Source organism: Harpia harpyja, chromosome 3 (assembly GCF_026419915.1).
Source record: "Harpia harpyja isolate bHarHar1 chromosome 3, bHarHar1 primary haplotype, whole genome shotgun sequence".
Classification (NCBI taxonomy): domain Eukaryota; kingdom Metazoa; phylum Chordata; class Aves; order Accipitriformes; family Accipitridae; genus Harpia; species Harpia harpyja.
The window spans coordinates 27,789,728-27,802,638 of record NC_068942.1 but is presented as its reverse complement, the minus strand read 5'-3'; the positions used below and the strand labels follow the sequence as shown (position 1 = coordinate 27,802,638).

At 40.4% G+C, this 12,911-nt stretch overlaps 1 protein-coding gene and 1 long non-coding RNA gene across 3 annotated transcripts in view; one reads left to right on the top strand and one right to left on the bottom strand.

Moving 5' to 3' along the window:
• Window positions 1-12,911, bottom strand: part of COL9A1 (collagen type IX alpha 1 chain) — a 70,625-nt gene that overhangs the window by 48,591 nt on the left and 9,123 nt on the right. The window contains exons 5-9 of one of the 2 annotated variants that reach the window (XM_052781795.1): window positions 11,112-11,508; window positions 2,543-2,620; window positions 1,864-1,884; window positions 638-712; window positions 61-96 (exon numbers count right to left, since the gene is read on the bottom strand). In XM_052781795.1, coding sequence (XP_052637755.1) covers window positions 61-96; window positions 638-712; window positions 1,864-1,884; window positions 2,543-2,620; window positions 11,112-11,508 — 607 coding nt within the window. Of the gene's footprint in view, window positions 1-60; window positions 97-637; window positions 713-1,863; window positions 1,885-1,920; window positions 2,255-2,542; window positions 2,621-11,111; window positions 11,509-12,911 lie in introns of those variants that run through there. The other variant, XM_052781794.1, reaches the window with a different exon arrangement.
• LOC128139429 (uncharacterized) overlaps window positions 4,034-12,911 on the top strand; it is a 53,998-nt gene continuing 45,120 nt past the window's right edge. Inside the window, exons 1-2 of the long non-coding RNA XR_008234380.1 lie at window positions 4,034-4,119; window positions 4,703-4,769. This is a non-coding gene — a long non-coding RNA (uncharacterized LOC128139429). The remainder of the gene's footprint in view (window positions 4,120-4,702; window positions 4,770-12,911) is intronic.

The window sequence follows — 12,911 nt, the reverse complement described above, 5'->3', positions numbered from 1 at the left end:
AACAAAACTCAAAACCTCTCCTCTTGCAGGAGCAAATGCAAAGCAGCTGAAATCACTTACCGGTGGACCAGGGGGGCCATTAGGACCTCTCTCCCCCTAACAAGGTATGAAAGGGAAGGTTTTAGAGCTACAGGGACTTTTCATGGTTTACATTTACAGATTAACAGGAATAATCCCAAACCGATTCTTATTGTAGGAAATTAATATTAAACCCATGTGATCTCTATTATACACTAGTAGAAATAATCACAGAAACTTCTGACAGGAATTGAGGAAAAATACATAGTAGGTCCTATCAGGAATAATGCCACAAATCCTTATCATGCTTTAGTATGAGTGATACTACATAATCCCTTTTGAGATTAGAATTCTAAAACCCCTATACTCCATTTAAGGCAAATAATCATAGCAGATGATGATGATTACATAAAATAAATAATCCTATATTTTCCATATCAGAGATAATCTGAAAGGCCACCTTCTCCCCCAGCCCACTGCAGAGTATGAGACCCATCAATGCCTACGTGGATCTGCAGCCAAATTCAAACACCTCAGGGTCAAATGCTGACAGTGAGGACAATGTAGGTACACCTCAAGGCATTTCCTATTTCCTAGGCAGGGCATGGGAAACACTTACATCAATGCCATCAATACCGGGAACTCCTGGTGGCCCTGGCGGACCTGGGGGGCCTGGTGGCCCAGGGAGACCTCTCTGACAAGGAGTAAGAAAGAAAGAAAAAGGAGCAATTAAAACCTGGCAAACCTGTGAGAGCCAGTCTGGGGGGACCAGCATAATGAGAGGGGGCTTCTATGGGTTGGTTGGGGGCTGCAGGGGTCAGAGCTGATGAGGAAGAGCTGTGTCCTCACACCACAAGTGTCAGGACCCACACACCCTATCCCATCTTAGCTGTCACGAGGATGACCAGCAACACTCCTCTCACAGATAAGAGTGTAGATGAGGTGTTAAACCTCGCCTTTCCCAAGCCCAGCCACCTGCCATGCTGGCAGGGCCAGGGCAAGGTGGAGGGGGCTCAGCACCCCAGCCCAGAAGGCTCTGAACGCCCTATGGCAATGACCGGGTGGTGGAAACAAAAACAGTGATTTTTGCAAATCAAACACTGAAATTCACTAAGCTACTCCAGTTACTCATTCGGCCAACACAAAGGAGACAGTCTTTCTAAGAGTTTGTGCTAGCAAAGAAAATTTAAAACAACCCTTTCCCTACTCCACTGACAGGCTCAGCGGTTTCCCCTTTCCTCAGGATTACATTAGCATCTACAGAGGCGCTTTCTCAAAGCACGGGGCTCCCGAGAGGGCGGCGGGAGGTGCCACCAGCGTGTGGAAACCGAGAGGAACGCTTTTACAGGTCTCCCTCCCTATAATGGGGAGCTCTGTTCTCCTCAGAGCAAGCTCCAACCCTGGCCCCACAACAGTGCTCTGTGAGCGAGAGGCTGGCCCTGGCCTTGCGGGGGCCCTCAGCCCAGCCCCCCGCTCCCCACAGCACCGCTGCTCTGGATGCCTTTCCACCCCACACCAGTCTTCCCAGTAACAAGCTATCCGGTGGTAGTTGTAGATGGAGCTCAAGCCCCTCTGTATCACCGGGCGCCTGCCTGATGCCTACCAGGTAGCACCACGTAGGCACACACACACACAGGGCACCCACCGCCCGGCAGCCAGCTCGCCTTCCCCCTGCAGAAGGGCCAGGGCTGTGTCAGGGTCAGCTACAGCTACTACGGGGGAGAAAAGGCTCGAAAACCCTCCAGCGGGTCGGTGGCGGGGCATGACAGAGAGCGGCCTTCAGTCAGTCTCTTCACCCGCAGCCTTCCCCTGAGCACAGAGCACCGTCCGTTCCCTCACACTTACCTCGATCACCGTCTGGCTTATCTGCGAGGGAGAAAACCAAAGTCAGGATAAACTTACTTGAGCCAGGCAGAGGCAAACAACCTGCAGGAAAAGCCCCAGAGGCAGGAGCCCCCGCAGAGCCCGCGCCATGGCGATGGAGGGAACGGCCTGCGGCTGCTGGGGCCGGCGGCCGGCCGAAAGGTGAGCCCCGCCGCAGCCCCTCAGGGCTGCTCGCTAACGCCTTGGGGAGGGTCTCGGGGATTGGAGGAAAGCAGAAGGCTGGGAAGGGGAGGACGGAATGCCGGCAGCGCCTTAACCCTTTGCCCTGCTGCTGTTGCTTCGGGCACCGACCCTTGCCTTCACCCCTCCCCGCCGCGGCCTTCCCGCCGCCAGGCTCCCCGCTGAGGCGGCTGCGAAAATCCCTCCCTGAGCTTTCACAAGTCTCTCACCCGAGCAGTGGGTGAGCCGGCGGGGGGGGGGGAAGTAAGTCACGGAAGGGTTAAAATGAGGCTGCTGCTGTTCTGGGGGGTTGGATTTCTAAAGGCACTGAATTCCAGGCGGATAGGGTAAAACCAGGCAACTCGGGCCAGAAAGGGGGAGAAAAAAAATAAAAAAAAAAACCCCGAGGCTCCTGTGGGCTGCCGTTGGCCGGCAGCGGGCAGGGATTGGAGGGGAAGGGCGGGAAGGGCAGGTCGCTCACCCGGGCCGGCAGCTCGCCACAGCCTTCGCGCTGGGGTCGCAGGGGGTCGCAGTGAATCACCATCCACTGGATTTCGAACTGGCAAAGGAGATAAAGATCACGTTAATTCGGGTCGGGGGGGGTCACGCTGGCCGAGGGTGGAGTAGGAGGGACACTGGTCAGCTAACGGCGTGTTTTAAAAGGTAGGTATTTAATGATAATAGCTATGGGTGTATCGGGGAAGCTCAGTCCAGAGCAGGGCTTCACCCTACGTTCCCCAAACTGTGGAGATCTTTAAAATTTAGAGGGGGCGTAAACCTGCCGAGGGGTTTTAAAGAGAAGGCAAGATTTGTCATGTGTCGTTTTTTATGTTTTCTTTATAAGCACGGGCATTTTTTCCTCAAGCTGTGTGGTGGTTTTGTGAGGCACGCCAAAAGATTTGCTCTAGGTGGATAGTTGCGCCCATGAAGAATGGTAGGTCTGAGGGCAGAAATGTGGTCTAAGTGTGAGAAGTTCAAAAAGCAGGATCCTATGCACACTGGCAACAGTCTGCAACTGAGTAATATACATCTGTGAAATTTCACATCTCCTTTGAACGTTTGGGTTTGGCACTGGAAAACGACACAGGACTAAGGCAAACCTCTTCTCAGAAGCTGCAACTAAAACTCACTTGATGTGCTATATAGATTAAAAACCATACCCTCTCCTGAAAGTTACTGAATAGCCCAAACATACAGCTTCAGAGGTATATCCATTGATATACAATGCATCACGTGGAATTTTAAGTGCCAGAAGCATATTAAATTGTGCATATTTATTGTATCTAAGTTTTAAAGTCTTGGGTTATTTTCCCTTCCCACATATAGTAGCAGGTTGGCTTATGAACTGCTAATGAGTGGTTTATCCACAGATTTCTCAGTTTGATGATAAAATTCAGAGGCTCCTATCACTTTCTTTTCATTACGGATGGCTGAGAGGTTGAGGGGGAAGAAAGTCTGGGGTTTTCTTTCTTGTTACAACATAAAGCCCTGGTATAGAGAAGACTGATTTGTTTTTTCTGAGAAGCTGAAAATAGAAGTGAGTGTCCGGGGGCTTTCACTTCTTATTTCTTTGCTTCTCCGAGTCTTTCTTCTTACTCTATTGAGCTAAAGTAGCTCCACACCGTCCGTCCTCCCACAACATAATGTCTTGGTGCTTCCTGGCTGCCTTCTGTGCTCCCTCTGGGATATCTCATTGCTCTCTTCAGTCCCAACCCATAACTGATGCTGCAGGCAGACTCATTCTGAGATGCTTTCCTCTCCCGCCACTATCCTTACATTGACTGAGTTGCGTACTGACTGCTAGAGCTAATAAATGCTTTGAGTCTGAAGTCCTTTAAGGTCTCTGCAAGACACCCACATATCCACAGGTTGGGTTGTTTGTTTTTTTTTTTTGCTTTCACCTTCACCATTTCAGTGCTGCTACTCCTGAAATCCTCACTATCACATCTCTACTGTTCCATTTACTTTGCCATCATCACAGTTTCCAGAGGGCTGAGACTAGACCACAAAAGAGGCAGCACCCTCGGGTTTTTTACCTGTTATCTGACACCATGATCTGTGAGTCAATTATCTGCCTCCTTTATTCAATTCTCATTTTAAAACCTTTCCCAGCCCTTAATAATAGACAACTGAATGTCATATTATACATATAAAAGAAGCGAATCTATAGTATAATTTAATACTACAAGGCAGCAATACAATAATAAAAATAAGAGGCTACCTGGAATCTGAAGATGAGGATATATTAAAAGGCATAAAAATGGGGTCAAATGATACCTATATGATAATTTATTTCGTACCATACAACTAGATTCTGAGTCATGAGTCTCTACACTATTCACCTCTGAAGCTGACTTGCAGAGGGAAAGAGGTCCATAACTGCCTCTAAAGCAGTTTATAATCTATTTTTTATTTAAATAATAATCTATTTCTGATTTAAATTGATATACATGGTTTTAAGTGACAGACTTTCTACTTTTTCAGTTGGTCTGTTTAATATTAAATTTAAAATGATATTAAATAAAATTAAAATTGAAAAGTCATCCATTCACTACTTAGGAAATACCATGATTAAGGTTGCCTGTACAAATTTAATCTGTATGTAATCCAAAATCGTGTGATTCCACACTTCTTTCCTTAGAACGCTCTGCTGAGTCACAAGACGGAATGAACAAGGACGTGGAAATGGTTCCCATACTGCAGAAACTGTAAGTTTGGAAGTGAATGGGGTGAAATTTGGTAAAAAAAGAAAGGATGGCTTTGTGGAAAAGGCAGACACATGCCACTGAATGAGCCTGCTTTTGCTTCATAATTCTTATGTAGTCCTGACAAATTATTTAAATTAAAATAGCCACATTAGAGAGCATTCTGCATGGGGCAAGAAGAGGGAATTGGATGCCTGAAATGAAGTATCTGGGTACAGGTTATGAAAAAAGGCTGATCACTAACAACTGTAGCTGAAATCAATAGTCTTGAGCTGTGCTTTCAACTTATAACATGGTAGAAAATCTGTAAACACTAAAAAAATTACTTTTGTGTGTGTGTGGTTTTTGGCTTCTGTACTAAGGTGAGAAAGATTTGAGATGATAAAATGCTAATTACTGGGTTGTGTTAGATTTTGATGCGTGATTGTCCAAGTGCCAATATCTGTGTCTTACAAGAATACTACTAGCAAATGCATATACATTTTTTAAGTTTGAACCCAGTTTTTCAACTTTGAACATAATCAATATTAAAATAGAGATAAATTTATTAATGAGAATATAAGATGTGATTGCTTGCTGCAGTAGGAACTTGACTCACTGTGCCAGGAAATCCTTTTAGTGTCTCATATATTTTCTTCCAATGCTCTTGAATGGCCAAAGAGAAAACCAATCACTTTGTTTTGTTCAAGATGGGATTTGAATGGTGAGCATTAAGGCCTGGTACTCTCATGAGTTTAAGACACACAAAAAAAGTCTGAATAAATGACAGGCATCCTATGCAGAAAAAAGACCTAGCATTATTTACAAAAACATTATTACAAAATATATACAAAAAATAATGTGAATGTAAAAGGAGTTGAAATATTTTGAACATGCAGCTTTAATTTGACATTTTTTAGTTCACAGTTGGTTAGTCAGGCAGCATTATTTTTTTTTAAATAAACTGTGATTACTGTGTAAATTTTTTGCTTAGAGCTTTTGTTACTGTTTTGACGCTATCTAAAGCAAAAATTGAGATGAAACCTGTTTGACTTTTTTAAAATGAAGAATAAAACTCTTTTGTTGGCAAGGTAGTAAAAGGTGTGACTGGCCTCCCATTGATTTAGGAGAGGTGAGGGAAAGGCAAATATGTCCTAGCCTTGCTGCCAAGGTACCTTTTCCCTCGCCAGTATTTCACAACGATCTTGTTGATTATATTAATCTGATTTAAAGGATGCCACTATTTTGAAGATGTCATGGGTAGATGTTCTATCGATATCAGTACAAAGTGTTATTAAGGATGAAGTACAGGCACAAAGTTCTCAGAACTGAACCTCAGATAAATCAGGGGTAATCATAAAGCAAAGTTATTAAAATGTAATCCTTTAAGACCCATAGGTGTTTAAGACCCATAGGTCAATACTTCTGACATCCATTTTCCAAGATTCCTATAGGATTTCTGTTTCATCTTAATTTCTTAGTCAGCACAGATATAATTGGATTAGTTATGTCTGTCTGTTCCTGTTTTGTCCTCTTAAATTCCATGGAAATGCCACAGCTTTGCACATTTCAGTATCAGCAGTGCAATTCAGTTGTCTTATTAGTGCTTTAGATGAGAGAGATGAAGGTTAAGTAAAGATGTAAATAAGACCTAAATATCTAGGGTAGTATTTTCAGTATAGTGTCAGTCATTTAGCATTTAGCATTTACCATTTAGCAGTACCATAGGCTTTAAGGAAAACCGTGACACTCTGAGCACGTTTGCAGGTCCCTTCTGGGAGAGCTGGCTCCCTGTGCCCCGCTGGGCTAGTGCTGCCTCAGGGATGATTCAGGGGAAGTACAACTCAGTTGAATAATATTCAGGTGAAGGTTTTCTACAATTTTTCGTCCATGATATCTATGTTTTTTCTAAGGGAATTCTGCTATCAACTCTTTGTATGTTTCCTAAGTGACCAAGAATAAGCTACACATATTTAAACGTATCTCATTCTAGAGCTATTATAAACATGTTTTATCCATTTTCCTACACCTCTGTAATGGGTTTTTAGAGCTTCACTTTCTTTGCATCTTTTTTCAAAGCCTTAGAACAGTACTGGCAAATTAAGGTGTTATTTGACTTTCCATAGCAAGGGTTCAGCCTTCTGAATGTGAGATTTCACAGGGTGAAAAAAACCTGAGATGTGACTTTTTTACAGTACACAGACACAATCTGTTCCATGGTGTAAATTAATCCCTGTTCAGCAAATATCAATAAGCAGCTTCCTCTTAGACATTACAAGTCACATAGCTGCCCTGAACTAATAACAGCATTAAATGTCAATTAAATAATGACCAAGGATGACTTCTGGCAAAGTGTTTAGTGTCTATGATGAGTAAATCAGTGTAATGCCTCTGAAATCGCAGAAACTAAGGGAATTTATATCATCTCACAGCAGTTAATCTTTGAGCAGTAAGAAATGAATGCCCTTAACTTTCTATAACAAACACATGATTTAGGAAGTAAGTTCCTTTTCAGTTTTGAGATGATGATATATCTTGTATTGCTTAGAGTTTATAGCGGATTATTTGAATTACTTTTAGATAAAAAGAGCTATTTTCTTTTTTATCTAAAAAAAAAAGATAAAATGCAGCTGTAAACCTGTATAAAAATTTGCCCTCCATAAAACATTCCAGAAATCCTGGAATAAATCTTTGTAAAGGCTCAAAGGCAAGCCGTAGTTTCTAATGGAACTCTATCTATTACTCTCCTAGGCAATCATAGTAACAACAAGCAATAAAGAATCTCTTTTCAAATGACATGTATTACAGTGCACCTATAAGAAGTTGACCTATTCTGCAAGATAAATAGAGCACTCACAGAATACTGCAAAAAAGAAGAATAGGAAACTCATAATTTATGTCCTTTAAAAATTATACCACGGGAAGTAATATACTTTAACAATGACTGGAAATAAATTAGAAATTGTGCCTAGGACATATTAAATAACCAAGGCTGTTGAGATGTTTAAACTGAGTATAGACAAGCAAGTTAAAGGATAAGCCTAGAGTATCCCCGAACATAAATGTATTTACTCGATTTAAAGAGAAACTAAATGCACAGGCTAAAACAGAAACTTGTGCAATATAAACAGCCATTTTAAAATTATTAGTCCATCAGATTATGTAATTTCTTTGTCATCATTTCAGAGAATATGGTCTTCATAAAGCTACATTTTTATCATATCAGGTTGGACCACTACTATTGTCATTTTTGGCTTCATAGCACAGGCCATGCAATTCAATCTAGGGAGTCCTATGTCAAACCACAGTTCTGTCTGAATTAGTAAGTATTTTTAGACATCCAAACTCTGTTTAAAAATGTAATGTGATGCTTACCTTCTTCCTTCCCTGATAATTTCTTCTAGTGCTTCATTATTCTTCTTGTCAAAAAATGTGCATCGTATTCCTGTTTTAAGGCCTACCTTATGCAAAGATTTGATTTTTTTTCATAAAATACACTAAATATGACTGAATCTTCCCAGAAACATGCTAAGGGTGTAAACAAATGTTTTGTACAATAGGTGGTGAATTGTAAAAATGACTTAATTCCATTTTGTCTTTTCATCCTTGAAGAACGGTGTCCTATACTTAACGTAGCTTTACGCTAGTGCCTAATGATGTACGTGCTTAAACATAGATGAGGCAGAACTTAATGCTAGACATTTCCCCCACCAGATACCTGAAGAGCCTAAGGTAATCGGAGTTCCTCATCTGCATACCTTGCTGAAAAGAGCAAGTCTCTGCAAAACACAGACTGGAGAGGAAACGTGATAAAATTCTGAATTCCCTCTGCTTCTTTCCCTGACTTCTTTAATGCTATCCAAAGGTCAGCCAGAGCACGAACAGAGAAGGGGGAGAAGTCCGAGTTCTTGCCAAGGTGACCTTAATACCACATCTCTCTCCTCGTTTGTAGGCTGCTCTTTCTAATCATTACTTCAACAGACAACAGGAACCCTCCTCATTTTCAAAGGAATGACTCTGTGCCTAACTTGAGGGCATGGTTTACTGTAGCACTGTATACTAGGTGTTGTAATACTATTACATTAATACCTGTAGCTCTCTGTGCGTTTAATCTAAGTATCTTTCCATCGAGGAATACAATATTGAGGTAGAAATTTTTTCATCCAAGTAACTTGCATAGAATATGTAAAGTTTTCATCATCCCATCCATCCATTCATGCACCAGTATCCCTCAGACCAGTTAGCAGAGCTAAGATACGTATGCAGCTAATAATTACATTATCAGCTTCAGCTGATAACTTTTGAAAAACATTTTCAAAGACTAACTTTTGTTTTCAACAGAATTAATATAATTTTTCAGCTATTGATACTTTCTAATCCACGTCTATAGCAACATACTAGATAGACAGCCACTTTCAGACACCTGGGGCAGCTTTCTGTCATCATTTTTCAAGTAAAACTGATTTCTATACAGTACAATATAGTAACCTAAACATACAGAGGTGATGAAGCATGAGATGCTTCTGTTGTTGCAACATTTCCCCTTTCAAGTTTATACAATGCTGGTTATCCTATGGCCACATTTTTTGCAAACAACATGAAATATAGTTAAAAGATTATATCTCACTTCACTCTTTATTTTAAAGTTGATGCAAAACTTCAGTGTAGGGATGTGGAAAATGGCTACGATATATTAAGTATCTGATTCTTTTTTGCCATTCAACTCATTTTGAAATGAGTACCCTATATATATATATATATATATATATATATATATATATATATATATATATAGGTATCTTACCATCCATATGTTCCTAACACACTTAAAGAGGATCCTTGGAAAAGGAACAGGATAATATATGCAACTTCACAGTGTTTTCTGCATTTTTTTCAATTGTGTTTTGAATCCTTTTAATCTATGAAGTGAATTCAGAAATAGCCTTCCCGAAGTCTTAAATGTCATTTAGTGCCACCATGGGACAAAATTGTTATATTATTCAGCATTAAGTGCAGTATAACTCATTAGCTGAAAAAAACACTAACTGAGAAAACACTTTCATGGCTGTCTGAAAGGCAAAATGCAGATGTGACAGCTAGAATTTTTTTTCTGTCAGAAATTACAGGTATGTCACTTTGTATGTGCTTTATATTAATTGCTCATCTCAGAAACTAAATCAGATAATCAAATAATAAAATCCCTGAGGTTTTTCATATTCAGTTTTCTTTGTTGAAGGGCACAAAAGCATTCAATATTTACCATATGTCACCCCCAATGTTATTTTCTCCATCAAAACAACTCTCCTGGCAATGTAGCAGCATGAAGAGGACATTTTCAGCATTAAATCCACTAACAGGATATAGAATAAGCATTTCACTGCCTACTCTGGCTACACAGAATAAAGGAGCACTCCACAGTGAGTGTAGGTGTCTACTACAATGCACAGGGGAAGTTAAAAGTCTAACACAGGGATTCACAGCAGCCGTGATATGGGGATGGGATGTCCTGAGCTAGCCAGGAGAAGGTATTGTGGAGATGGGCAGGCTTTATGTCTCAGCTCTGCTGGGCCCTTTGCTTGGATTTGTTCTAGTCTCTGATGCTACACTTATCCCTCACACGATTCATAAACAAGAACCTTCTTTAAGAGTTCACTGCCTACTCCAGGTCAGTCTTTTTCAAAAAACTCCAGCTAATTAAAGAGAAAAAGTGACTGTTAACATGATCATACCAGGTAGCACAATGATTAGAACAGTCTCCTGAGGTATAAAGTACTCATGATAATCTCTGATTTAGCACTGAGATGTAAACGTGGGTCTCATTTCTTGTGTGAACAACACAGTAGATGAAAAAGGACCTCTGTCAATCTCCCTTACAGGAGATATTTCCTTTGTATTAGTTATTTAAAATATTTATTCTGCCAAAGACACGTTTAATTATTTCTAGCTGATGGTTGGTACATGCATATGAAAGAGTGGTCCCAGTTCTTGCTCAATGAATGTTTTGCTCTCTTTGGTGTAAGGTGCAGCCCACACTAGACTTCATTCTAGATCAAGCTCCACATATGAGATAAGCAGAGGAACCCCCAACTGATACAACCAGACAGAGCAGAATCCAGTGACAGAAGTGTGGATGTCTGAGAAATTTCACTATTGAAACTTAGATATAACCTTGGTCATCTCTTACCTTACACAGTATATATATGCGCAAAACTTAAAAAGCAAAGCTAGTACTTACCTGCCAAGAAGTTGTTATTTTCTGCCATTTCTGCTTCCAGAAAACATTTGATGATGCATTCCACAAAAACATTTTAAGCGTAAAGTTCCTATAAAACACTTTTTGCAGTAATAAAAGATTTTGGAACTTACCGGAACTGAAATTTCAGGATTATTTTTAAGTTTTCCAAGCACAGCAAAGCCATCAATGCTGATTTTCCCTTTTGGTTTTATGTTTAAGGATTCTATTTTAATACAGTCAATAAAAAGTGTGACACTGTTTGCTTCCACACTTATCATAAGTTTGTGCCATTGGGAGTCAAACAAGAAAGGCAAATGCAAAAATGATGCAGTTTGGAGACTTCCATCCACTCCTTTATAAGAGAACTCAACACTTTTCATTTGACCATTAAGATTCACTCCAACTTGTTCTTTTCCTGAAGAATCCTGAATCTGCCAAATAGTCCAGTATTTCTGAAGCGTGGCCCCAGTCATCCGAAAAGTAGTTAGAAAGGAATATTCGTCAGGCAATCCATTGGAATATATGGCACTGTGTAGGATCAAAATACAGTACATTTGTTGTGTATTTGTTCTGAAAAGCTCCACATATCACCACAAAGTAATGAGAAACAGTTACTCAGTGGAACCATATTTCAACCATGCTTTTATCAGTGCTCTTCTGCATGCAGAGTCCCGAAACGGGATGTCCTTTTGAGTCATTAGTGTTGCTAATGTCAAAAGGAACTGGTTCAGAAATGTGGGTTCTTCCAACATTGTACAATATTTATGATAACCCTTTCCAAGTGTAATGGTTGGAGCAACAACAAACTCCTACTTCACATTTAGAAAGTATATCCTACAATTATACTGTTTCCTACTATTGGACTTACAAAATCAGTCAACATAGTGTGACTTTATAATTAATTGACCAGGTAGGTAGTCAGTGCAGATCTGATTTGGTTTTGAAGACCTAAGAATGTCTTTTGCAGATGCATTTCCTTTTTCAGCCTGACAATAACCATTTTGTTAATGTATTAGCTATCACTGCAGCAGAAATCATTCAACAAATCATTCATTGACACATACACACTTAGTAAGAACCCACACTAGAAAAGTATTATGTCCTGCGACATTCAACCACAAGACTACAGGTAGCAGGGTACAGATTTGCCACATATAAAGTCTTTCATTCTTTTGCAACTCCTATAACATGTGAGATTTGGAAACTCAAACAAGTACTACTGGCTGTGTCACTGTGCAAAACAGTAATGTCATTTTTTATCTCAAATGTGTCAGTGAATCCAGTAGAATATTTAAGAAATATGCTGTTTCATATTCTATGGATCGTAAAATTGTAGTGTCATAATCCAGTTGACATCAATACATTACTTGCCATCTATCCACATTTAAGAATAAATTGTATTTGAATAAATTTCTTAAGTATGGAGACATGCAGAGCTATTTTGTCACCAGCATTCACTAGAATAACTTCTCGGACAAGTAGGCATTTTGAGCAAAGATTATTGTTGAGTGGCAGATCAGTCCTATCTCACAGCAGTTTAGCCAGCATTAGTGAACCTCAGGCTAAGGGAAAAAAACAAAACAAAACAAAACAAAAAGGAATAAATTAGTTCTTATCCGGTATGCTTGATGGCTACTGATTTAGTAAGAGAGTACTTCCAGCTAAAGTCTCCACAGTTTGTAGTTTGGTGTTGAAGTGTCCAGAGCTGTAGTGCAATCATATTCCAGCAGGCGACGGCACAGCCTCAGCAAGATTTCAGTAAGGAGCGGGGCAAGCCTGGCAGCAGCAGCAGCAGCTTCACCTTATTAATAAAATACCCGAACTGCTGGTGTTTCTCCTTTTTATGAGCCTTTACATACACCTGAAAGCTGGTGTATGAGGAAGGGGAATGTTTAGCTGGAAGATTATCTCATTACACAAGGTTGTGGAGA